Consider the following 27,214-nt stretch of genomic DNA (forward strand, 5'->3'; position numbering starts at 1 on the left):
AACATAAAACATCATGCTTTTCTTTTTGGCATTTTTGCAGTTTTTCCCAACATGAAGATCTGGGGCCTTTCACCTTCAGATAGATTTGTATGTGCAAGATGGTAAAAAAAAAAAAGCAACAATCTTACCATGCTCAGTCCTGTACTGGCTATCCAACATCCCTTCCCACTGGTGAGGTTTGATTTGAAGGTCCTTTTCTTCATGTTCAACTATGTACAGCCAATGTATTGAGATTATTGATGGAGAATGAACATGTACAGTGGCCAGCAATTCTGACTAAGGAGCAAAGATACCCATGGCTAAAGAAATAAAGTAAAGGTTTATTGCAAGGGTTCCATTAAAGTTAGGAAAGTTTCTCCAGACAGGGAGACAGTCCCTGGAAGAGGCAACAGCTTTCAGTTCTTTTTGTTTAGATTTCACCTGTATAACCATGGCTTTGCATCCAAACTCTTTCTTGAAATAACCTGATTTCTCTCAATCCTCCCTCCCATGGATCTCATGTCACACATAGGCTGCATCCACACTACAGAAATAATCCAGTTTGACAGCACTTTAACTTTAACCATGGCTCAATGCTATGGGATTCTGGGAATTGCAATTTGGTGTAAAGCAAAGCTCTGGTGTCACATCAAACTGCAATTCCCAGAATTCCATAGCATTGAGACATTGCAGTTAAAGTGGTGTCAAAACACAGTTTTAACTTGAGGTTGATGGGGGACCACATCTCCATACCCACTAGGTTTTGAATGTGAATTGATATTCTTACACACAAATGACTTGTATAGGTTTGTCTATAGACTCGCCCCTCCAATACATGCATCTGAGAAAGTTGGCTCAAGTCTACAAAAGCTCATGCTGCCAACTTCTTTCTTTCAGTTAGTCTCAAAGGTGCTACAAGATCCTTTTGCATACTGATTTTTCAGACTAACAGGGCTATGGACCTTATCACACTAGACGAATCCCACATAGAAACAGGATTTTAAAAGTAGAAAAACCCACAAATGCAGGATGTTTTTCAGACGCGTTTGCACCAAAGAGCAATAATGTGAAAAAAAAGCAAATGGAAAGTTGACAAAAATGACACCCTTTTTTACTTTTGGAAGTTCCTGAAAGTAAAAAGGTGTTGTTTTTTTCAACTTTTTGCTTCATTTTCGCTCTATTGCTCTTTGTAAGAAATGTCGTCTGAAAAACACCCTTCATTTGCAGGTTTTTTCTACTTTTAAATCTTGTTCCTTCCTGGGATTCGTCTAGTGTGATAAGGTCCTACATCTTTAAATTCTATCACCATGGAAGAAGATGAAATTGATAGGCTTGTCTGTCCATCTTCACTGCTCATCCCCACTGCCATTCTCCTCTTCCCCAACCACATCAACAAAGCCTTACTTTTGGGGAGAGGAAGCCATCATCAGATGAAATCCCTGGACATGTTCTCTTCGGGTAATAATGGTGCAAATAATGCAAAGATGTCTTGCATGGGGTTTGCAGTGAGAAAACGTGGGGAAGGCAGGGCAAGGTAACAGAGGGAGCAGAGCATTAGGCCCATTTATGTTGGTCTCTGGGGTAGTCTTCTGGGGCTGACAAAAGCAGGGGAACACTCATTTTGAGATCTCTTCCATTCTATAATTTACACGAAAATTAGAAAGTGAAATCTAATGGAGAGGACTCTCAGGGTTTGAAGTAAGCACACTAGAGGGAATTTGGGACAGGTACATTTGCTTGTTCAGATATCTTCTCTCCTCTTAGATAAAGCATAGGGTGGGAAGTCGTCTTTACAGTCAAAAATATTCAATCACGAGGGGAGCAGGATGGTCTTTCCACCCTACCGTCCCATACTCTGTAGTATTAGGCACTTTTCTCCCAATCCAGGTATTACTTAAAAGCAAAACTCCTTATGACTCGACTCCAAGCTTTATACACTAAGAAAGCTGACAAATGGATAAAAACCAGCAGTCGGCGGTTGTTTCCATGTCAGTGGGATGATGATTATGCTCTGGGTTGTAGTTCAAACTATAAAGGAGCTATCCAAGGGGTTGAATTATGTGCCCAAGACACATTTAGCGCCTTGGATAGCTCCTTTATAGTTTGGACTATGCACCACCTCTGATGATGATGATAGTTGGCTGACTCATGTATAGGTTGAGCTAAATAGGAGACAAAAAGTGCAAGAAACACCTAACTTGGGTTGCATCTACACTGCAGAATTGATGCAGTTTGACACTTATCTTCCAGGCTCAATGCTATAAAATTCTTGAATTTGTAGTTTGGTGAGAAATATAGCCTTCTCTGTCAGAGAGCGCAGGGGCCACAACAAATTGCAAATCCCAGGATTCCATAGGATGGAGCCATGATCATTAAAGTGGTGTCAAACTGCATTAATTGTGCAGGGTGGCAGCAGTCTTAGTAAAATGCTGTCACTTGTGCAAATTGTTGTTAACATTTGTACATCAGGGGTTTATCTAGTACCCTTGCATGAGTTCATACAATTCAAAATCAAATGGGAGAGTATTGCTTTTTGCATTGAGAAATCCAGCAAACTATTCTGTACTTCCTTCTTCTAATTGGTTCTCACACGCAGAGAGGATATTGTGTCTCATGGTGCCAAGCCCCTTAGTGTTCTACATCACTCAGTTTGGGATTGTGTACCTCCTGGGGGTGTTTTTATTATGGGCCTTTGAGGCAACTGAAAGCCAAGCATGTTTACTGTGCTCTCTCCTGGACATGTATCCGATTCTGAAAACCCAGCAGGGTAGGGAGGAATGTTTGAGCTAGTAGGCTTGGTCAAGCCTGGCTGCCCTGTTGGTATCTGCATTGGATGACTACCTTTCTCAGGGTCACTGGGACTACCAAGAAGTTTGGACTTGGGGATTGGTTCTGGCTCCTCCACTTGTGGAGGGACAGGTTTTCCATCCAGTGGTTCTGCTCCAATTTCTGGCAAGGTGTGGAGAGACACATGTTCGTTTGAAGGGGGAAGTATTATCACCTGCCCTACTGTTTTTACTTGGTCCCTGTCAGAAGAGAGATGTTGATGCTGTGGCTCTTGGTCCTCTCGTGAATGATCTCTATGATGTTTTTTATGTTTGGGAGGACCATCATCATGATGGCGGGAGTGACCATCACTGTGGTGGTGGAAGTGGCCACCACCACGAGGGTGAGAGTGGCCACCATTGTGATGGTGGTGACCATGTCCTTTCCCTTCTTGGTGATGATGATGGTCATCTTCATGGCTTTCATGATCAGCATGGTGTTCATCTCTCCCAGGTTGTGCTCCAGATTGTGGTTCACCATCTTCTTGTGCCTAAGAGCATGAAATATAAGGAAGATCTGCTTAGTGGGTGTTACCAGTAGGATGTGCAAGGATGAAGGTACTCGACTGTTCTCTGTCTGGTGAAAGATGGGATGGAGTGGGACAGAGGCAGGCATCTTTGTTTATGTGGAAGTCTACCCAAGGCTTGTAGAAACTGTGTGCTGCTTGTATCATGACAACTTGCTTCTAATGGCTCAGAAATAATAACTTTTAAACTTTCAAAACATTTGTTCATTCACAAAGAGACCAGACTTAATAATGAATACAGGCCAAGAACATGGTTAACTGATAGGCAAACAAGCAAGAGAGACCATTTCTGTATAATTTGGTTGCACTTAATGTAGCCCATGGATTTAGTCTTTTTGTGTTTCCTATCAGTTCTCCCAGATAGTAGGGTTGACTGAAATTTATAGGGCCATGTATGGCTTGCTTTTTGCCATGACCATGGGGATATTGCCTATTACTCCTGATGTATCTCCCAATAACCATAGTTAAAACTGAGCTTGTCAGTTCATCTCTAAAACTATGGGTTTTGAATTTCTATTTCTGTTCTTGCATTGTTGTTGTTGTGTGTCTTCAAGTTCTTTCCAACTTATGGTGCCCCTGATGTTTTATTTGTTTAATTTATATCCCACCTTTCTCCCATTGTGAGATCCAAGGTGGCACACAACATTTTAAAACCACAATGCGATTAAAATATCTTAAGATAAAAGTTAAAATACAATTAAACTAACTAATTTAAAAAAAGTTAAAAACACAAGTTAAAACAGCATTAAAAGACATTTAAAACATGATGAAATAAAGAACATAAACACCCTCTCACCACTTAAAGCTATATCTGCTCTCACCAAATTCCGCCTTAAATAAAATATCTTCACTTGCCAGTGGAAAGAGAGTGTGAAGGGGGCTAATAGTAGTAGTAGTAGTAGTAGTAATAGTAATAATAATAATAATAATAATAATAATAATAATAATGTCAATAATGATGATGATGTCAGCCCCCCCCACATTCGCAGGTTTCCCTTTCATGGATTTGATTAATACATTCTCTTTAGGAATTTCTAGGTCCTCCAAAGTGACTCTATGGTCAGCTTCCACCAGAACTTCCACTAGAAGAGAAGTGTTCTCTCAGGTTAAAAAAAAGCATTTGTGATTATTATCTATATTTATTCATATTAATGTTCTCTTCACTTTTGCAGGGCGATAGTAGTGTCCCAAGTCCCAAGCCCTGTGAATGTGGGGAGCTGACTGTAATAATAAAAAATAAATCATGCTTGCACCTTGTCAAAGTTATCTTTTTGGGACAAGAATTCTCAGAAACCTTCAGCTAGCACGCTTGCTAGTTAGAGGACTGGGAGTTATAGTTCAAGAAGGGGGAATTCTTCCTGCTCATATTTATATATGATGTATTATTATTATTATTTTGCAAATGATGTGTAATTGAGCCACATACCTGTGGTGGGAAGAAGTCACACTTTATAGTAATAAATTTCCGATGTTCGATCTGGCTGTTTACCAAAGAGCCTTTGCATAGACCTGTCTCCTAGGGGAGCAAAATATATCTTTTGTCAGCATATCATTTGAACAAGAAACAACTTCAAATCAGATTTTGATTTTTAATAGCTACAACCATGCTTCAACAAAATAGGATTTATATAAAGGAGCTTGATGCTGCAGCAATGCGGATGTAACATCTCCGGGCTCATCCACACTACAAGTGACTTAAACTAGTTCAACATGTTTGCTGTCCCCTAGTAACTCTGGGGAGTGTAGTTCTGTAGAGACCAAGACCAAATACCTTTTCACCATCTCTGGGATTCTTTGGAGAAAGAAACATATTTGAATTGGAATATTGTACAATCAAAATATTTTTGAAATGTAGATATGTTTTTATGCATAGGTTTGCGTATATGAGGTTGTGACTTAGAATATTTCTCCTGTCTTTTTTGTAGCATAGATCTTTTGATTTGTCTTCCATCTCTGCTCCTGAATATTGCTGTCAGTGACTTCATCCCCCACAGCAGCTCTGTTGTGAACCACCTTGAGGACCTTTGCCCTTGCTTTCCTTCTGATCCCTTGGGTTGCATCTGTACTGCAGAAATGATGCTGTTTGACACAGCTTTAATTGCCAGGGCTCAGCACTATGGAATTCTGGCAGGTTGACCATAAAGTTGTGCTGGAAGATCTAGAAATGCCCAGAAAGGTGTTCTTTCCATAAATCTCTAGGCCCTCCAGTATGGCTTTATGGTCAACATCCATTGGAATTCATTCATTTCAAGAGGGTTTGCTATTATTTGCAGTTTTGAATTTCTATTGTAAGTCTGGGAACATATCTTCTGTAGATACAGGAATCCTATTGTCTATCTCTCACTTATTTTTTTCTCCAGAGGCAGAGAAGGAGAGAAACTAAGACTGTGCAGACTGGCAGTTTGGGCTGGGTTGGGGGGGGGGACCTGGGGTGTAGCGTCTACCTGATGCATGCCCTGCCTCAGCCCCCAGGGTGGCATGATGCTATGTGCTGCACCACACAGTGCATGGTGTCATGGTGCTCCTCTGATGCTGCATTTGCATGACGCAGCGCCAAAGGAACACCATAAAACCATGGTGCTGCAGCTATCATGCCCTTTCCAGAGCAGTTCCTTTTTGCAGCCTGGAAAGGCCAGATCGGGGCTGTGGTGCTGAGTTGCCGCGGCCCCAATCTGGCTGTAAAAGGGTTAGCTGAAGGGCTGTCTGTACAGCCCCTAAGACTTGAAAGATATTCTTGCTCTGGCAACCCTTTGTACAAGATTACCTCTGCTGTAGCCATTCTGATGGAAGACCTGGACATGAAAACCAGGACATGAATGGGGATCAGGGAGTAGCCAAGGGCAGCTTTAGTGTATCATATCAGCCAGAAGAATACATCCTTGAAGAATATAATGAAAATGGTTCTGAAAATGGCAAGTTTCTGCAAAGGGAAATTTCAATGTGAGGCAATGCCTGGAGAATCAGTACTTACTGCAGTTTCAGCAGGGAGGAGGGGGCACTTGGAGAGATCAGGTACAGGTCCACTTTTGGGGCAGGATGTCTCCTGGATGACGAATTCCACAAAGCTTGAAGGACCAACAACCCACTGTGAAAAGTTCACACACAATGTGTTAGAGAGTTTGCATTGTCTGGAAAACCTACCACGCATGCAGCTCAATATCCTAATTCCTGGTATCAGATAGAAAACAGTCTGACCTATGCATTGAAGGCAGGGAGGCATTTTCAGAAAGCAAAAGAACAGATTTTAATCCAACTGGATGTCAGTAGTTGCAATCCTACATGGCTCAGTGTAGTGTAGGAGTTCTTCACTATGCTGATTGGATCTACTGTAGAGAGTCATAGTGATTTGTACCTGGAGGAGGGTGCGGGTCATACAAATGTCTGGCTATGTCCCCAATAGCCAAATGTGAAGTGATTGCCTCCTCCATGAGATTCCCCAGAGTCCTCTGGAAGTCTTCACAAGTCGCATGCTCTCAGTCTCAGGGGAAGAAAATGGTAAACCTCCTCTGAACAAATCTTGCCAAGAAAACTGTATGATAGGTGTTTGCCTTCATGTGAACATAAGTCAGAAACAAGTTGAAGACATATATATGTATATGTGTGTATACACACACACACACACACACACACACAGAGTTTGTCCTCCTTATCCACAGATTTTTTATACACAGATTCAAGCATCCATGGCATTCCCCACCACCACTCCCTTCTCCTTTTGTGTCGTGTCTTCTTAGATTATAAGCCTGAGGGCAGGGAACCGTCTAACTAAAAGATTGTATGTACAGCGATGTGTAAATTTACAGCGCTATATAAATAAAGGTTAATAATAATAATAATAAAATATTTAAAAAAGAATACATCTCAAGTATCCATTTTATATAAGGGACACCATTTTGCTATACCATTGTATTTAATGGGAATTGAGCATACACGGATTTTGTTATTCACGAGGGATCTTGGAACCAAACCCCAGCAGATAACAAGCGTCCACTGTATTTTGTCAATGCAATGGACAGCTATTGGACAGAACAAGACAAAAATCCTAAAGTGTAAAGATATACAGCTGAACACAGAATCATCCAAGCCATTGTATTCCCTATTACCATGTATGGATGTGAGAGCTGGACAGTTAAGAAAGATGATAGGAAAAAAATCAATTCATTTGAGATGTCATGCTGGAGAAGAGTGCTAAGGATCCTGTGAACAGCTAAAAGGACAAACAAATGGGTCCTAGAGCAGATCAAGCCAGAAACCTCCCTGGAAGCCAAGAGGACCAAACTGAGGCTGTCATACTTTGGCCACATCTCATTGGAAAAGACAGTAATGCTGGGAAAGGTGGAGGAAAGTAGGAAGAGAGGAGGGCCACATGCTAGATGGATGGACTCTATTAAGGAGGTCACGGGTATGGGGTTGCAGGAATTAAGCAAAACAGTGGAGGACAGAGGTTTTTTTTTTGGAGCTGTCTCATCCATAGGGTCACCATGAGTCAAGATCAACCTGAGGGCAGTTAACAACAAATAGTGTTGAAACTATATAGGGTGCTTTGATTCTGTGTTCCTGCATGGCAGGAGGTTGGATTGGATGGCCCTTGTGTTCTCTTCCAACTGTATGATGCTATGAAACCATTCAAAATTAATTAAAAGATAGGCTATAAAAATTGACAAAGCAGCACAGCATTATACAATCAGTTCCCCAAAGCTTGATATAACAGGGAGTTTTCACTTTCTCACAGAAAGGCGCAAACATACTCCAAGACTCTGATGAAGGACGCCAAGTCCATGAAAGCATATGCTAGAAATGTCTTCTTAGTTATTCTCAAAGGTGCTAATGGAGTCTTTAATATCTGAAGGGCTGTAGTTTACCCACCCCTGCAGAAAAGTAATACAAATATTATATCAAATACATTTTTTAAATAATATCTAATCCCAGTCTTACCTGTGAAGTGGCTCTGGTTACATTGCGGAGGGCAAAGTAATGAATTTGATTACTTTCTGTATTGAATTTGGCAAGGCTCTCAGCAGCTGCTTCTTGAAACTTGGCTTCTGTTGGGTCACCAGCTAATGGGCAGTCGGGGCATAGTTTTACAATAGCTGCAGCGGGAACTATTTAGGGGGGAAAAAAGCAAATCAGGAATGCAATTCTTCACTGTGCAATGAGTGATTTCAGCAATTTTCTTCCTTCTGCAGTCGTTTACTGGATATGGGCATTACTGAATTGCACAAATCTAATTCCTGCAGATGTTAATCCATTTACAAATCCATTTACAACAGGACTCTGGCCAACATCATTTAAAAAAAAACATGGTTAAAAACAGTTACAAATACAGCACATCACTTCACAACATATTACAGGTTGAGTCTCCTTTATCCTCCTGTTTTGGATTTTGGAATGCCTGCATTTGCATATACATACATAATGAGATATAGGTTTTTTTGTAATTTTTTCAGGCTATGTGGCTGTGTTCTAGAAAAGATTATTCCTGACGTTTCACCAGCATCAGAGAAGATGCCAGCCAAAGATGCTGGCGAAACATCAGGAATAAACTCTTCTAGAACACAGCCACATGTCCTGAAAAACCCATAAAAATTATGGATGCTGGCTGTGAAAGCCTTCAACCTCACATTATGAGATATCTTGGAGATGGGAGACAAGTCTAAATGCAAAATTAGTTTATGTTTCATGTGCACTTTATACACATAGCCTGAAGGTAATTTTATACAATATTTTAAAATAAATTTGAGCATGAAACAAAGTTTGTGTAAAGTCGAAGGCTTTCATGGCTGGCATCCATAGTTTTGTGTGGGTTTTTCAAGAAAGAAATGATGGTGTTGGAATCATAGGCCTATACTATGTGAAGATGTTTCACCAGCATCTTTGGCTGGCATCTCTGAAGATGCCAGCCACAGATGCTGGTGAAATGTCAGGCACAAACTCTTCTAGAACATGGCTACATAGCCTGAAAAACCCACAAAACCCCTAAAATTTGTGTAACTTTGAACCATCAGAAATAAAAGGTGTCATTATCTCAGCACCCATGAACATTTTTTTTTGGTTTTTGGAATATTTTGGGATTTGGAATTTCAGATATCTGAACTGCTGCATTATTAAATTTCAATTTCAATTTTCAAAGGCCTGCTTGAACAAAAGGTTTTCACCTGCTGGTGGAGAGAAAGGAAGGAAGGGATTAACCAGATTTCCCATTGAGGTAGGGTTGCCATTTCACGGGTGTAGGCAGGACAAACATGGTTCTTGAGGCTTCTGCACGGTTCCATCCCGCCTAGCCCCACCCCCATTCAAGGTCCCGATTTGGGCTCCCCTCAGGCCCCACCTTCCTCTCTTGAGTGCAGGGAGGGGGTGGACTGTTCAGCTCCTCAGTCTCCATTGGCCAGATTCACAATAAGGGGGAGGAGCTGCAGCCTGCAGCACTCTATTCAGCCCCATGCAGCAGGCGCACATGATTTAAACTGAAGAGAGAGGAGGAGCGGGGAGTGAGAAACACAGAAGAAGGAAGGAGAGACGAGCAGAGCAGCAGCAGAGGAGACAGAAGGAGTGGAGTGGAGGCAAGAGCAGAAGAGGCAGAAGAAAGAAGGGCCCAAGCGCAGTCAGAGGAGAGAGGAAAGAAGGAGTGGAGTCTTGGAGAAGATAAGAAGGAGAGCGGAGAGGTCAGGAGAAAAAAAGAGCAGAGAAGATGGAGAGGAGACAGAAGGAAGAAGGACCAGAGAGAGGAGGAGACAGAGAAGAAAGAAGGATTAGAGAAGAAGGAGAGCCCAGAGCAGAGGAGGCAGAAGAAGGTGGGCTGGGCTGAGGGGTGGTTGGCCCTGGGTCTTGCTGCCACTTGGCAGCCTCTGTTGAGGGTCGGGGAGGGGCCCATTCTGCTGAGGAACGCCACCATTTTAGGCTTTCTAAGCCTCTGCTCAGACTAAATCAAGCTGTGGCAATGTGGGAAGTGGAGTTTGCCAGGGGCCGAGACTGTTGCTTTAAATGCTCATGGTTGCTGGGATGTGGGAAATGGAGTTTGCCAGGGGCAAGGAATGTTGCTTTAAACAGTGATACCTTTATAGCACCAACCAAAATGCACAAAACATATGATGCAAGCTTTCAAAGCTCCACTGACTTCTTCATCAGGCAAAAGTGTTAAAAATCCAACAGGAGAAAGAAAGAAATGATGGTGTTGGAATCATAGGCCTATACTATGTGAAGATACTGTTAGTTGTTCTTAGTGTAGATGGTAGAGACAGAGGCATGTAGCCATGTAGGCAGAGGCCTTTCCTTCTTTTTTGCTAAACCTGAAACCAAGAGCCAGTCCACTTCCACTACTTGTGAAACCACCTTGATATGTTAAATATGCAAAGCCATGTTAAACCATGTTAAGTGTTAAACCCAAAGGGTTTGGCTATGGAATAAGCAACTGAAATATGTAAGAAGATATGGCCTGTTACAGACAGCCAAAATAAAGCTGCTTTGAGTCACAGTGGAGGTATGGTGTTTCAATGATGCATGAGTCCTAAGAGTCCAGAAGTCGCACCAAAGCCACACTCCAGCCCTAAGGACTGGAGCATGGCTTTGGTGTGGCTTCTGGACTCTTAGGATGCATGCATCATTGAAACACCATACCTCCACTGTCACTCGAAGCAGCTTTATTTTGGCTGTCTGTAACAGGCCTATGTTAAATATATAACCATGTTAAATGTTAAACCCAAAGAGTTTGGTTATGCAATAAGCTTCTGAAATATGCAAGAGGCCATGTTAAATAAAGCTATGTTCAATGCCCAAATGTGCTGTTGTGTGTGTTTTGGAATGGAGGGTGGGGGTGGTTTGGCCAGAAAGAGAAGTACATTTCTGCCATCTGTCTAGAAATAATGCCAAAATGTCCTCCATTTTGATCATGCCTAAGAAACATGCATTTATATTAACATTTTAAAAAAAATCATCAAATTTTTTCGCATGTCTTCCATTTTACAAAATGTGTCCTACATTTGAAAATGTTGTCCTACATTTGTCCCGGTTTGGAGGTCCTGACTTATGGCAACCCTACATGGAGGTTCCACCAGTTGGGAGCAGTTATAGGAAGGGCTCCTTCCTGTGTGCTGACCAACTGTACCTGTGAAAGTGTGAAACCAAGAGAAAGTCCTCTCCTGCAGTAAATGAATAAATAAATCGTTGAACAGAATTTGCAACCTAGTCTTCTGGCATCCTACTCCAGGATTGAAACTACAATATATGTTGGTTCTCAAACTGCTTGATTCACATGAAACATTGATACCAGCTACTTGGCTATAGTTCAAGAATCAGAACAAGATGGATTTTTGTTTTTATTTTTTTGGCATATGAAAGTGAAGCTTGTTGTCCAGCAGTCCATAATGCAGCTACACTTACATTGCCTTGGTAGAACTGTACTGGGAATATTTTAAAATAAATTTACAAATGTGTTATTCTACCTTTTAATATACATTCATTGTATTTATAAAACATTTATAAATGTGTTCGTGTTTAAGATGCCATAGGACACTTGGGGATTTTTTTTCCTGCCACAGATTAACACAGTTAACATTTTGTAAACTGCAGTGGAAATGGAAGTGTGGAGTGTTCTAGTCAAGCAAATATATAGAAATACATACGTGGGCGTAAAACACAGTCATAGTTGTAGAGAAAGCTGAATTCCTTATTCTTGTTGACTTGAACTGTAGTTTTACACTGGCCATAGACCTAGAAAAATGGAATGGTAGATGATAATTATAGCACAATGTAATTTTCTTCATTTTCTCAGAGACAACTGGAGGCCAGGGAATGGGCGGGAGGTAGTCCTGACCCAGAAGCCCTGCTCCCGGCACCAGGTACTACCAGTACCACCCAGTGCTAGAAAAAAAATTATTTCGGGCACATGGCCCCAAAAAGATTTGCCATCACTGTCTTAGGACATTAATAAAGCCGCACAGTTATTTTCTCAGCCAGATCAAATACTTACGGTCTCATGTGGAGGCCGGAAGGTGCAATTTTTCCACAATCTCCTGCTCAGGACATGGCAGTTAGTTTCCAGAACATCCAAAGTGAGATAGAAGAGAGAGTCACTAGGTCCCTACAGATGGAAATACAAAAGCCTTTACAGCGCATAATTTAGGAGAGCTTGAAAAGCCAAAGTAAAAACCCCCAGAATACCAGCATATTTTAGCCATAGGAGGAAAGGAGTGCATGCAAGTGAAGTGTACTTCTTGAAAACCTGGAAAGGGTCATGGATTAGGATTGCCTGTTCAGGATCATCCCAAGGGCTATGGTTTCTGGGACAAAAGCTGAGACATTGGACTTCATGCCTCCCATGTGATAAGGTTCCTAGGGACAGTTCCAGTGATATCATTAAGTGTTAAACATTGTGTACCAACTACAGTTGGTCACAGCTTGCCATTCAAACACACACAGAGAAACAGAGTAAATATTTTCAGGTTTGGAAATTAAATCTGAAACTGAAAAGTAGTTGTTCCTAGATCAAAGTAAAATAAATGGATTGTTCCTTCTAAGTGACATAGGGAAATGTGATAAGGAATCTTTAATTTAGCCTACTAGCCAGACTATTCAGAGCAGAGTGGCTGGTGAGCCCTGGGAGCAAAGGGAGAAGCTAAATTCATAGGACCCTCTTGGAGAGTCTTTTCAAGCTCGAGCAACAAATCAGTTCTGCCTTGCATTTTGTGGGAAGCAGATGCTTTACTAGCTGAGCTGGAGATTTGCACACAACCCTTTCCTCTTGGTTGGAGTTGCTGGAGAATATGCACCTTTGTCTCCTGCCTGACAGAAAACCAGCATAGTGTAGTGGTTTGAGTGTTGGTCTAGGATTCCACAAAACCAGAATCTGAATCTGCACTGAGCCATCAAACTCCACTAAGTGACCTTGGGCAAGTCATGCTTTCTCTTAGCCCCAGAGGAAGGCAAAGGCAAACTCCTCTGTACAAATCTTGCCAGGAAAGCCCTGTGATAGATTCACCTTTCTGTCATCATAAGTTAGAAATGACTTGAAGGCACCCAACACCAACACCTGCCTAGAGATGACCCATAAAAGTTGGAGGCTCAGAGCCAAAGACCTGAAAACCCTAGCAGGGATTAGATGTAGCAGTGGGGTAAGGACAAATTATGGGCATGTGGACTTGATAAATGTGCCAATGTCCTTTTAGAGAAAGACAAAAAAGTCTACACCTGGCCTTTTGTTTATTTCCTTGAAATGTGGACACAAGTCCCACAAAACTATGGTTCCCAGAATTCTCTAGCATTGAGCCAGATTAGTTAAAGTGGCCTCAAACTGGATGATTTCTGCAGTGCGTTTTGGACCTTACTCCAGTACAAAATTGCTTGAAGACTTAAGATGTTTTCATTCATGCTCATATTTGGCCAGACTAGGAAAAGTTACTTTCTTGATGATAACTCCTAGAATTCCTCAAACAGCATGGCAAGCATTCCAGCTGGAGGCGTCTGAGAGCTGTAGACCAAAAGAGTAAACTTTCTCACCTCTGTTATCTTGACTATGATTGCCTGAAATTTTATGGCTGTTGCCCTTACTGCTATGATAACACAGAGAGATTACTTCCAGACAAGAATTTTGGTGGTGCAATTGCCCTGCCCCATCTACAGAATTTTAATGGTGGAAGAGATACATTTATCTTCCTTTTCTAAAACTTCTGATTTTTGTCTTGTTTTGTCTTTTTGCCTTCTCTAAAATAATCAATACTGGCTGATGAATCTTTCTGGGGTAGAGAGATCTTGTCACACTTTTGAGACTAAACTGAAAGAAAGAAAATGGCAGCATGAGCTTTCATGGGCTTAAGCTTACTTTCCCTGGGCTATAGTGTATCTGTTCTGGCTTTTAGTTAAAACTTTACTAAAATATCCAAGATGCCAACTGCTAGCTGCACAATAGTTCAGCACCTTGGATAGCTCCTTTAACATTCAGACTCCGGCCCAAAACAGATTCTCTTACTGAATTGGAAGCCACCAGCTGCCACTGCCAAAAATCACTAAAAAAGGAAGTAGGGATGTGTGAGGAATCTGATCAACTTGACCTTTAATGTGGGGATGTCCTTCATGTTTCTGACTGTGTGTCATGTGAGCTATGCACATTTGAAAAAGCAGGCAGAGAGGAAAAAAGCACTTTGCAAAAAACACAGCATAAATGCACTTTAGTCAGTGAAGGGAAATGTGTGTGAGTAATGTGTAAACCTCAAAAACTCCAAAGTTGACAAGAACCAGATATGAAATGGAGAGAGCCTATGCTGTCCCTGGAGTATTCTGGCCTCAGATACCCCCCACTTGCTCTCTTTCTTCTGGGTTTTCCCCTGTTCATCATCCAAAGCCACTACTGAGCTCAGAACGAGGCGCCCAGGACTGAATGCCTCATTTATACTTCAGAGTAATTGGGCACCTCACATGGGCCTGTATGTGAAGGCAGCTGCCCTTGTCACTGTAAAGAAAGCCAAAAACCTGCAGCAAAAGTGGAGTTATTTAAACGCAGGTTAGGGGGAGAAAACCCCCAAATGGGTGTGAGTGTTGTGAAGTCCACACCCAATTCAATCCACACCCAATTTGGGGGTTTGTTCCTGCATCATGGACACAGTGAGCCCAAGGGGAATTCAGGGTAATTTGTTCATGTAGAGAAGTTCATAGACTTTATAGAAGTGTGCATCCTAAAGGGAAAGACAGAATAGCTGCAGAGCGCTTTCCAGTGGACAGAGCTAGGAGTCTTCACTTGGGAAGCACCCATAATACCTTGTGGGTGATCTGTGGGAAGGACTTGGCGCTCTCTGTGGCACCATCTTCTGAGGAGCACAAGCTTCTGCTCAGGAGAGTTGAACAGCAATGGACCCCCTTTCTCTCCTTCCTTTCTCCCAGCATTCATGCAGCATCTTTGAAGAGAGATGCCTCTGAGTGGAGCAAAGAGAACAAAGCTAGCACCAAAAGCTTACCTGTGGAAGTTCGCGGACATCAAAGATCCTCTGGAGACCAAACACGTAGCCTGTCCTTCGATGTGCATTGAGCTTGTTGAGGGCCGCTTCTGCAACAGCCTTCACTGCAGAAGAATTACATGGCGGCGAACTTAACTGAATAAAGGGTGGTGGCTGCACTGGAACAGCCAAGGAATAAAACAGCTGTAACGCAAGCACAAAAGGAATTAGAAGGCCCATTTGGAAATTCCTGCGAAGAGTGTACTTTAGAAATGGATTTAAGTTTCTTTATATATTTGGAAATGGGTCACTAATATTTGTTCTTCTGCTGCACATTGGCCCTCACCTTTAAACCTGGACATGTAGACCACAAACAATGACTCAACCATTAGATTACATATTCACAGACTGACACAGACTAGTGTCATGACCATGAATCCATGCCCTTGGTTTTAAACCAGAGGAACACTGCTGGGAATAATGGCATTTTAATAAGCATTTATAATAACTATATATTTAAAAAAATCACCTCCTATTGTTAATGCTGGACGAAAAGGAAAAAAAAAACCCAGGTAGACAGTGAAATCCTCAGCAGATGTATTGAGAAATATGTCTTCTAAATACCAGTTTGGGCAAGTGTGATTGCAAAATGGCAATGAACACATATTAGTTAACCAATGTACATTTCTCTATTTGCACTGTAGTGTAGGTGGTTTGTTGTAGTGTGTGTGAATTTGGGAAATCATTGCTAGTCACTCATGAAATTTTTAAATAAACCTTCATCATGGATTACGAGGGTGGAAGGTACGTACATCTCAGTCTTCTGTATATTTATTCAAAATTGAGCTTACTCTCAAGCAATTAATGTGTGCTTACCTGATCTTTCCCTGATCTTTCAAGAGTTTTCAGTTAAGGCATACATATAGACTTGCATAAAACAGATTTTAGGATATTGGCTCCTAAAGATTTAGAGCTGGTTCTCATATCCCTTCTTCCTAAGGAGAGTTTTTGCTTCTGTGTCCCTACCTGAAGGTGATGGTTGAATGCTTCCCACTCATTTTCAAAGGAAATATCTTTTTGTCTTGCAAATGGAATTTAAAGTTTATTTCCTAGACTTTGAGAATCTTCCAGTACCCATATGGCAAGAAGGAGGAGCGGCCTGTGTCCATGAAAAACCTTCTCTGAACTGAGAATAGCAACAACTACATCTTGACAAAATGCAGACCCACGACTAATATCTTCATTTTTTTCTCCTTCCTATATGATTTTTAACACCTTTGTCTGCTGAAGAAGCCAGTGGAGCTTCAAAAGCTTGCAAGATGTAAATTGTGCATTTTAGTTGGTCCGATAAAGTTATCACTGTTTTGTGGATTTGGGATGTTATTGCATTCATTTTCTGGGAACCGATGTAGAGAAGAAACAGGCTTTACCCTACTGCACTATTGGAACTGGCCACTTGGAGGAACCAGAGAGCATTTTCCTATATTCTCAGTACAATAAAGCAGGAAGATTTCTTACCTAAATCAACTATCCTAAAGATGAGGATTATCGACTACATATTGGTAGACCTTGGCCCCATTCCCACTGGCTCATTTAACGTGGGTGGAACTGGGTAGATCCGGATGCCCTTCCCCCAAATCTCTCTGTTAGGAAGTGCCCACTAGATTTGAGGGGCATTTTAACCCGAATGCCTTATCAGGTTTAACTTGAAGGCGCCTGCTGTTAGTCAAGCGATCATCATAGGTGACGTTTGCAGGGGCATCGGAAGTGTGGTTCCCCCTCCTTTTTTAAAGAGCCATGCACATAATGCCCCAAAGTGCACACATTCTGTCAAAATTTAAAATCTCTTTTGTGTGTGTGTGTGTGTGGGGGGCATTTGGTGAGTGCAGGGTATGATCTGCCCTTGGCCCCGTTTTCAACCCTAAAATGCACAATTACGCATCCTGTATCCCCCACTCCTTGCCACCCCACATGTAATAATAATAATAATAATAATAATATAATTTCCTCACCTTGGAAATTCCAGAAGAATGCGTTGTCATGCATTCTTTTTTGCTTTTAAAAGCCATTCAGGGCTAGCCTGAAGAGCAGTAGCAAACATGTATCATTTTGCCAATTGCCTAATTGACAAGAGCAACAAATGTAAACTTCGAATTGTGGGATTGATTGGCAAAGGAAAAAAAGTCTAGCCCATTTGCAACATTTCCCCTTTGCTGGAAGCTAGCAAATAGAAGGGAAAGTGAACAGCAGCTAGCCATTTCTATCTATCTATATATCTACCTCAAGCAAAAGAAAACATGCACATATTTTGTCAAAAATAATTTTAAAAAAATAAAAAAAAAGGGGGAAGGTGCCTGATGGAGCTCCGTTCGTGCCCTGCTTTTGACTGACCTGAACTCACCCCTTTCCTCCTGCTAGAGGAGCTTTGCCCTTGCCTTCCACTGAAGCTGAGAAGAGTGACCTGTCAGTTCCAACTGACCCATGGAATCAATTGGGAATAAAAGGGAATGCAGTGCAGGCCTCTGACCGTAGCATCCTCATATAACACAAAATAATAATAATAATAATAATAATAATAATAATATAATAATATATAATAATCCAGGAGCAGAGGAATCAAGTAGAACAAGCAAGCACCCAAAAATCATGTGCATAAACCGTCAAAAGAGGCTGCTTTTGCTGCATCCATTTTCCTACATCCCCCAGCTTGGCCCCACCGCCCTATTTCCCTGGGCAATCTCCCCTCCTCCTTCCTTCCGACCCTCACCTCCCTCTGAGCTGCCCTGGCTCCTTCATCCTCCTCCTCCTGCTCCGATATAGGATGCTCTCCATGGCTCCCTTCTTCCCAGGGCTCCCTCCTCCTCCTCCCATCACTTTCTCCACCCCCTCCCTCTTACAGCCCTTTGCAGCCCAAAAGTCACCCTGATTTCCCCTTTTGCCTCCTCTCGGCCTCCAGTCCTTCGGCTTTTCCTCCTCCTCCTCCTCCTCCGCTGAGGGGAGGAATGCTCTGACCTCTGCCCGCCCTCTGACCCTAATCTCCTCCCTGAATTTGCCCCGAACATGATCGAGGGCTAGTTCATATTTCGCAGAAACGGGTCTTTGAGAAAAGACCGATTTTAGCCCGATTCTGGTACCCCGGGGTAAGGGGCATTTCCTTGTGCAAGCCTCGACATGGATTGTGACAGAATTGGGCCCAATTGAGCTTCATGTGGAAGAATCAATTTCAGAACTGGTGTAAAAGGTAACGTGAATGGCCCCCTTTTTTAGTGGATATTTTCATCTTTAAGATGCCTCTATTTCCAATGCCAAAGAGTAAGCAAATGTGACTTGTTAGTAACAGTAATTTAGTTAATCCAATAACCTTGTCACTTGCTATCTGATATTCTTTTGTTGCCTGTTTTATTGAATCATTTCCTATATTGCTATGTTTTATATGTATTATCCTATTATTTCTTAGATTGTACACCAAGGCAGGTTTACTCTTTTATATTTATTGTTTTATGTACAGCGCTGTGCAAATCTACAGCGCTAAATAAATAAATAAATACATAAATATCCAACAATGATACCTCTGTTGGGCCAACCAAAATGCACAATTACATGTTGCAAGCTTTCAAAGTCTCACTGGCTATTTCATCAGGCAACAGGCGAAAAACAATTAAGAGTTAGTTATAGGCCTGCATTTTCTGTTTCTGGTCTTAGTTAGATGGTAGGGAGGGCTATCTGCAGGCTGGCACCTCCCCTCTTTTGGCCATGTGGTCACTGGAGATGATTTAAATCAAGGAAATTTAATGTCCATTTGCAATTCAAAGATAATTTTTCATTGAAATCCTGCATGTCTCCTTCTTTGTTAGCCACAGGTTCCTGTATAGGTAGAGAACACTGCATTTCTCAAGAAGTCTTCCTGTTTTGCATAAGGAAAACTTTAGGTGGTGTAGAGGTAAAGTGTGCCAATCAGTCCCCATATTAGAAAAAATTAGATTTTTGTGGGTTTTCAGGCTATGTGACCTGTTATAGAAGAGTTTATTCCTGATGTTTCACCAGCATCTGTGGCTGGCACCTTCATTCTCATACCAAAACATTTGAAGAATTTTTTGACTGTAAGAATGTTCTCGACTAGAATGACTACCTTGCAGGGTGGCCGACACTACTTTGGAACAGAGGTTGCATGGTGACCTCCGAGGAGTGCTTTAGGCAGTTTACAGACAGCCCAAAAAGGGCAGTCTGTCCGCCACCTCTGTTTCCGCTGCCGGGAAGCCTCAGCCTCCAGACAGGGAGGGGTCCCGGCGCAGAAAAGAAGCAGCAAAAAGCCGCTTCTTTTTGCATCACAGTTGCGATGCACGAGTACACAAATGGCACACACTTGTGATGTACAATCGCAGGGGGATGTGCCGATGCTAAGCATCCGGCACATCAAAATGGCGGCGCCCATGGGTATAGGGCGCTGCCCTTTGTACGTACTAGGTACGTACTAGGGTTAGGGCGTCAGAAAGGACGCCCTTTCCTAACCCTAGTACGTACCTAGTACGTACTTTTGCACATCTGGAATGCGCCTTAGTTGTGTATTCTTGTATAGCAGGTTGGGTTGACTTGCATTGCCACTTTCTGGGGAATTGGCCCAGAATCTGGGAAATTTATTATTCTGGTAAATAGTGGGGGATTCCGGGGATTTGGGATTTTGGTAAAACATTCCACGGAATATCTTTGAAGCTTGTTGGCAACATTGGTTGGGCTACATGCCTCTTGTGTCCCTCCCAGCTCTAACATTCTATGAGAAAGTTGGGGTTGCATGGACATTGTTTGATTCATACTTGTAAAGATCAGATTAGTAGTTCTCCACAGTATTTACCAGTTCATGATCAAAACAACTATTGCAAGAGTGTATTGCTTCCCAATGGTTCCATTTGAGACAGCCCATTGGCAATAATCTTTGAGAATCTCCTGGAGAACAGGAGAGTCCCAGCAGACTGGAGGGGGCAACGTTGTTCCCATTTTCAAAGGGAAGAAAGAGGATCCCAACAATTATCGTCCAGTTAGTCTGACCTCAGTACTAGGAAGATTCTGGAGCAGATCATTAAACAGAGAGTCTGTGAAACATCTAGAAGCAAGGCTGCCATAATCACAAAAAGTCAACAGTGTTCAGAGAAAGAAGTCATGCCAGACAAATCTAATCTCTTCTTTGATAAAATTGCCAGCTTGGTAGATGAAGGGAATGCTGTGGATATAGTTATGATTCAGTAAGGCCTTTGACAAGGTTTCCCCTGACATACTTACAAACAACTGTAAAATGTGGGCTAGACAAAGTAACTGTTACATGGATTTGTAATGGTTGACCAGCCGAACCCAAAGGGTGCTCAGCAATGGCTCCTTTTCACTCCTGGAGAGAAGTGACTATTGGGGTCCAATAGGGCTCTGTCCTGGGCCCAGTGCTATTCAACATCTTTATCAATGACCTGGATGACAGATCGGGAGCATACTTATCAAATTTGCAGATGACACCAAATTAGGGGAATAGCTAATACCCCAGAGGACAGGTCAAGATTCAAAAATGACTTGAATAGACTAGAAAGCTGGGCCCAAAGCTAACAAAATGATTCAACACGGAGAAATGTAAGGTTACTGCACTTAGGGCAGAAAATGAAATGCACCGTATAGGATGGGGGACACCTGCCTAAAGAGACAACATGTGAAAGGATCTAGGAGTCCAAGTAGACCACAAGTTGAACATGAGTGAACAGTTGATGCGGGACGCTAACAAGGCCAATGCGATTTTAGGCTGCATCAATAAAAGTTGTGTCTACATCAAGAGAAGTAATAGTGCCACTGTATTCTGCTGGTCAGCCCCACCTGGAATATTGTGTCCAGTTCTGGGAACCACAATTCAACAGGACATTAGAGAAACTGGAGTGGTCCAAAGGTGAAGGGTCTGGAAACCTTGCTATGAGGAACTGTTAGAAAAAAACTCTTTTCTTGTGCTGCCGGTGGTTTGAACTGGACCCACTGGAACAGATGCAGTCTTCTCTGGAACTCAGGAAACAAGTAACTTCAGCACCGTTTTCACTCAAATGAGGGTTTTATTGACTTGTTGCTATTTACACTTTCACAGCAAGCTACTACACATCTATTCTCTTTCAGAGTCCATGCTAGAAGAAAAAAACTTGAATATGACATCAGTCTTTGTTCTCTCAAAAATGCAACTTTCCCACCAAGTGGACACACCTCTTCCCATGAAGAGCATAACAATAATACATTTTGTTCTATATTATGTCTCAGCAAATGTCCTTAAAGACTTGTCTTCCGGCCTAGACTTTCTGGCCTGCAACAGGAACCATTTTAAACCTTAGTTAACCATTGACACATCTGAACATTTCATACAATTAGAAATATTCTTTAACAGGAACGCCTTAGGGAGCTGGGGATGTTTAGCCTGGAGAAAAGAAGATTGAGGGTGATAGGATAGCCCTGTTTTAATATTTGAAGGGATGTCATATTGAGGAGGGAGCAAGCCTGTTTTCTGCTGCTCCAGAGACTAGGACCCCAGAGCAATGGATTGCCCGCTAAAAAGAGATTCCACCTCAACATTAGGAAGAACTTCCTGACAGTAAGAGCTGTTTGACAGTGGAACACACTCCCTTGGAGTGTAGTGTCCTTCCTTAGAGGTCGTTAAATAGAGGCTGAATGGCCATCTGTTAGGGATGCTTTGATTGAGATTTCCTGCATGGCAGGGGATTGGACTGGATGGCCCTTGTGGTCTCTTCCAACTCTATGAGTTGATTCTATGATTCTACAGTTGTATAGTGGCTAGAGTTCTGGCTTGGGACTTGGAATTTCCAGGTTTTTGTTGCTACTGAGCCATGAACATCAGGAGAATCTTTTGGGCTGGTTATTCATTCTCAGCCTGGCCTACAACACATGGCTGTTGTGAGTATGAACTGGTGGGGACGAGAGTCTTATATTTTGCTCAGAGCTTGGAAGAATTCTAGGATATAAATGTCACTGAGAAAATACTGTAGATAGGCTGAGGCCTTACTTCAGGACTCTGTAGTATAACTTACAAATTAATTTTGCTATTCAGTCCTGCTATTAAATGGCAAAGTTGCCCAACTCAATCCAGACACCAAAATTTGCAAATGAATGCACATACAAATGTGCATGTACATCCATGCACAATGTTTAGCTTGGATGAGTGAGTGGTGATATGATAACCTGCTTAAATAGCTGAAGGGATTTAATATAATACATAGACATCTATGGGAAAGGAACAGCCGTACATGTAATGGCATTGCACAGGGTGACCAGACATGTCCTACATTTCAACCTTATGGCCAGGGTCTGGAAGGAATTCCAAAATGTCCTCTATTTTGAGGCATAAAATCTGTCCTTCAACTTTTCCATGCAGGGAAAATTGAAAGGTTAAACTGGTCCCAATGCAGGGTCATCCAGGGCATTAGTGACAATTTCGCAATTGTTTTTCAGACGATGTTGTGCTCAAACTGGTCAGACTCCAGACAGAAAGTGAGGTGAATCCGGGAATAAGCATTTTTGCAAAAATACCGTGTTGTCATGTCCAGTCCATTCACTAATTCGCTCTCTTCACATAATAGCAGCTGTCTGAAAACCATTTCCTGGATTCTCCCTGTTCCCAGATTTCCCATGGTTCCTTGCTGTGCCAAGGAAGTGAAGGCGCACGCACACACACCTTTTTCCATTGCATGGCTGCTCTCTTTTTCTTGCAGCAGGGACCAGCTGGTGGGAGAGCAAGAGAGAGGACGTTTTGGCATTCCTCCTGTACAGGAGGGGAAAATGGATGATATGTCCTGGAAAAAGAGGGCATCTGGGAGTTTCAGCCCTCAATGAAACCAGGCAAGTTTATGAACCAGCCCCATCCTCTTTCTCTCTAGTGTGTGTATGTATGTGTGTTTGTGTGTGGTTTTAAGGGAGTTTGCAAAGGGAATCCTTAGCCTGCCTTCCTCTGAAACAGTTTCTGGGGCAAAGAGGATTTTCCTCCCCATTTCCTTTCCCTCTCTGGAGCATATGTGTGTATGTGTGTGTGCACTTGGGAAAATAACAGTTTGGAGCATGCACAAAAAAGTTATTTCCAAGATAGCAATGGGATTGGTCCTCATCTGTCTGAAACCCAAATTTGCTTTCAATCCAATTTCTTGCCTATGTAATATGTTTTTAACTTTTTGTTGTGCTCTCTGTGTGATAAGCATTAGAGAACTAGCTTGCTTTTCTGGGATGCCAATACTAACCATTTACAGGATGGAAGCACATAGGTCCCCGTGTGAAAAAGTCCCTTGTGTCATCTGGTGTTTCAGCAGGCAAGCAAGAATTAGCTTTATTACTGCCACTGCTGCTGCAAAGAGGTTGCCAGTTTTTGCTAAGCAATAAACATGACCAAAACATATAGAAAAACTGTTGAGTGTCAGGATCCCAGTATATGGGAAGAGGGGAATGGGTGAGAAGACTGTCACTGACCATGTGGTGGTTTTGTTTATGTGTGTGTTTTTTCTGACTGAGGTGTGGAAAGGAAAGGAGGATCTGGGGTTGTTGAAGCAGATCAGTGGCACCAAGGGGAAGGGGGTGAAAACGTGTGATTTGGATTGAGGAAGAAGCAGGAAGGATGGGAAAGCAAATGGGAAAACTATAAACAAAAGCAATAATTTAAATGTAGATTCAGTCAAAGGTTTGTTGCTAGTAACGTACGGTTTTAGGCATTTCTTTTGCTCAGAGCTCTGTAAGTATATTTCAAGCTAACAAGGCCTTTAACAAAGATAAGTTCATCAGGAAAATGCGGTTGAGTACATAATAAAATACAGAATATGTAATATAGCTGTGAATAAACCATATGAAATGAATTTATATTTATGTTGGTGTTTCTAGCTTTTATTTGGTAATGGCCTACATTTTTCTTGAATATCCTACATTTTGTGGTGACTCGTCCTCCTTTGCGGTAATGACATCTGGCCATGCTGGGCATTGTAAGTGCAATTCCCTTTCTACAACTTTGATAACTGAATGTTGATGTTCCACACTGGACAAAAATGTCCAAACAGTTCCACAAGGAAACTTATGCATACATAACATTCTGTCCATAATATTTCTAAAAATTACTTCTCTCCAAAAAACATCTTTGTGAAGATATAATAAATGTCATCTGCATAGATTTGGTTTTTGTAACAAAAAGCAATTACTGCAGCTGTCCCATGTATGTGAATTCACTTACAAAGGCCTCCCAGAGATCAGTACACAAACATCCTCTTCTCCTCATGTTGTCTGTGGATGCTATTGTGAGTTCCTTGTTATATGGACTTTTCTATATATTTGTCCAATAAGAGACATATCACTGTGAAATTTGTCAGTAGCATAACTGTAGAGGTGAAAGCAAGGACTGGCTGCTGACAACATGTCATTTCTCAAAAACAAAATCCTTCTCTCCAATTCTGCTGAAATTATCTGCTGAGCATTCTCTTAATCCAGTGGAAAAAATAGCATTTGTGATGTGATTTAAAATGAGGGACTGCAGAGAGAAAAGGAGAGAATAGTGTCTGTCCCCAAAATTCTGAAAATACAGTATCCAGAAATTTTTGCATCTCATCCATCAGGACAACTAAGAGTGCATCTATCTACACTGCAGAAATAATGCTGTTTGACAGCTGGGATTCCTGGGATTTGTAGCTTTGTGAAGCACCAGTACCCTTTGGCAGAGAAGGCTAATGACCTTGTAAAACTACAAATCCCAGCATTTCATAGCACCGAGTAATAGCACTTAAAGTGGTGTCAAAGTGCATTATTTCTACAGTGTAGATGTGCTCTAAGGACTTAATTGCACCGCCTCCTGTGCACAACTTACCTCTTCTGAATTTGAGCCTCCAGTGTTGTATTTGGGCCCCGTAAGTCGCTTTGGTGGCCATTTTTTTCCAATTGGAAGTTTTGGAATTAGAAAAAATGGCCACCAAAGCAACTTACGGGGCCTGAATTCAACACTGGAGGCAACAGGAAGCCGTTTTGAGGGGAAAGTCTGTGCGATAAAATTAGTGTAACTTCTGAATTTGTATGAAATTTGGAAGAGGTAAGTCGGGCACCAGAGGTGGTGTGATAAAGTCCTTAGTCTGGTCTCCTCCTGTGAAGTACCCTTCACATTTATACTTCTCTGCAACAGACACTTTTTCTCTCTGCTATTAGGAAAAGTATAAAACATTTGGGGGGAAGCATTCTCTCCTTTAAGTTCTGTAGTCTGTTGATTGATCCTGCTTTTCTAAAATTTAATAACCAGACCAACTCAGAAATATGTATGTCCTCATCTTCTTCTGTGCATGAGGTTCCCAAGCAAAAGTATGAATGCATTTTTTAAAAATGAAGTCACCCCGGTACAGTTCCTTGCATCTTCCATTAAAAGATATGTCCCCCTTAAAGTCTACATGTATAAAATGCACAGGTGTTTATTTATTTAGATCTTCTAGGCACTGTAGATCAAAGTAGTATGGCAAAAGGAAATTTTGCTGAAGTGGACATATAGAATTTAAGCAAGATGGAGAAAGGGAAGCAGCCAGAGTTTAAAATCCCCAGATCAGAGCTAAACCTGGCGGCGAGGATGTATTTGGATACAGATGGAGGATACAACCTCTGTATACAGTTTTCTTGTTTTTCTAATTTTGGTATTTACTACTGCAGTTTATAAGAGAGCCAGTGTGGTGTAGTGGTTCGAGCATTGGAGTACAACTCTGGAGAGGGTTTGAGTCCCAGCGCGTCCACGTAAACCTGCTGGGTGACCTTGGGCAAGTCATACTCTCTCAGCCTCAGAGGATGGCAATGGCAAGCCCCCTCTGAAGAAAGTTGCCAAGAAAACCCCAATATAGGTTCGCCTTAGGGATGACATACGTCGGAAATGACTTGAAGACACACACACCACTAACAACAACAACAACAAACTACAGTTTATCCTGTAAACCACTGTGGGCCCCATATTGAGAGAAAGGCAGCATATAAATGAAATGAATACTATCTGCCAGTTTACTATTCTGCAACTGTCAGCTGATCCTAATAAATAGGTTTGTATTAGTTTCTCCCTCCTTCTCTCCTCTCTCTGTTTGTATTGACACACTCATGTATAGCTATGGATTAACATGGTTTCTCGCATCTTTGGCCTCTTCTTGAGAGTGAAACTGTGCAAATTATTATGGTTAGGCTTCCTCTCTCTCTCTCTCTCTCTCTCTCTTTTTAACAAGACCACCCTATTTTTGAACAGCTCTTCTCCAGTTTTGCCAGGTCTCCTCTGTCTGATAAAACAGAGGCTGAGAGAAGTGTACCTGTGTCCAGCCCATGTTGTACTATATACACAGCTAGCGACTGAGGTGCTTATAGAATTATAGAATGATAGAACTGGAAGAGATCTCAAGGGCCATCCAGTCCAACCCTCTGCCATGCAGAAATGCACAATCAAAAATCCCGACAGAAGGCCATCCAGTCTCTTTACAAATCTCCAAAGAAGGAGACTCCACTACATTCCAAGGGAGCATGTTGCATGATTGAACTGCTGCTACCATCAGGATGTACTTCCTAATGTTGAGGTGGAATCTCTTTTCCTGTAGCTTGTGTCCATTGCTTCATGTCCTCAGCTCTGGAGCAGCAGAAAACAAGCTTGTTCCATCCCTTCAAATATTTAAATATGGCTATCATGTCACCTCTTAACCTTTTCTTCTCCAGGCTAAACATACCCAGCTCCCTAAGATGCTCTATATAGGGCATGGCTTCCATGTTCCTTCCATTTCTGCTCATTCTCTTGTGCTGTCCTTCTTTTTTCATTCACTCTGGAACTTGTAGGATTCTCTATCAGTGCCTCCATTCTGCTACATCTGCCAATCTGTTGGATGCAATTTCTGCCCAGTTCCCTGGTTATGGTTTATGATATCCTTCCACACATCCAGAGGTGAATGGGGAGGCAAAAAGGCAAGGAGGC

General features: G+C 42.0%; 1 protein-coding gene across 1 annotated transcript; it reads right to left on the reverse strand.

Moving 5' to 3' along the window:
• Window positions 1–300: 300 nt before the first annotated feature.
• Window positions 301–15,537, reverse strand: FETUB (fetuin B). Its single transcript, XM_042459157.1, has 7 exons — window positions 15,274–15,537; window positions 12,297–12,407; window positions 11,950–12,037; window positions 8,267–8,433; window positions 6,303–6,416; window positions 4,758–4,847; window positions 301–3,295 (listed from the first exon to the last, which is right to left on the reverse strand). The coding sequence occupies exons 1-7, from the start codon at window positions 15,490–15,492 to the stop codon at window positions 2,621–2,623; spliced, it is 1,464 nt and encodes a 487-aa protein (XP_042315091.1). The 5' UTR covers window positions 15,493–15,537; the 3' UTR covers window positions 301–2,620.
• Window positions 15,538–27,214: the final 11,677 nt, after the last annotated feature.

Source organism: Sceloporus undulatus, chromosome 3, assembly GCF_019175285.1.
Source record: "Sceloporus undulatus isolate JIND9_A2432 ecotype Alabama chromosome 3, SceUnd_v1.1, whole genome shotgun sequence".
Classification (NCBI taxonomy): Eukaryota; Metazoa; Chordata; class Lepidosauria; order Squamata; family Phrynosomatidae; genus Sceloporus; species Sceloporus undulatus.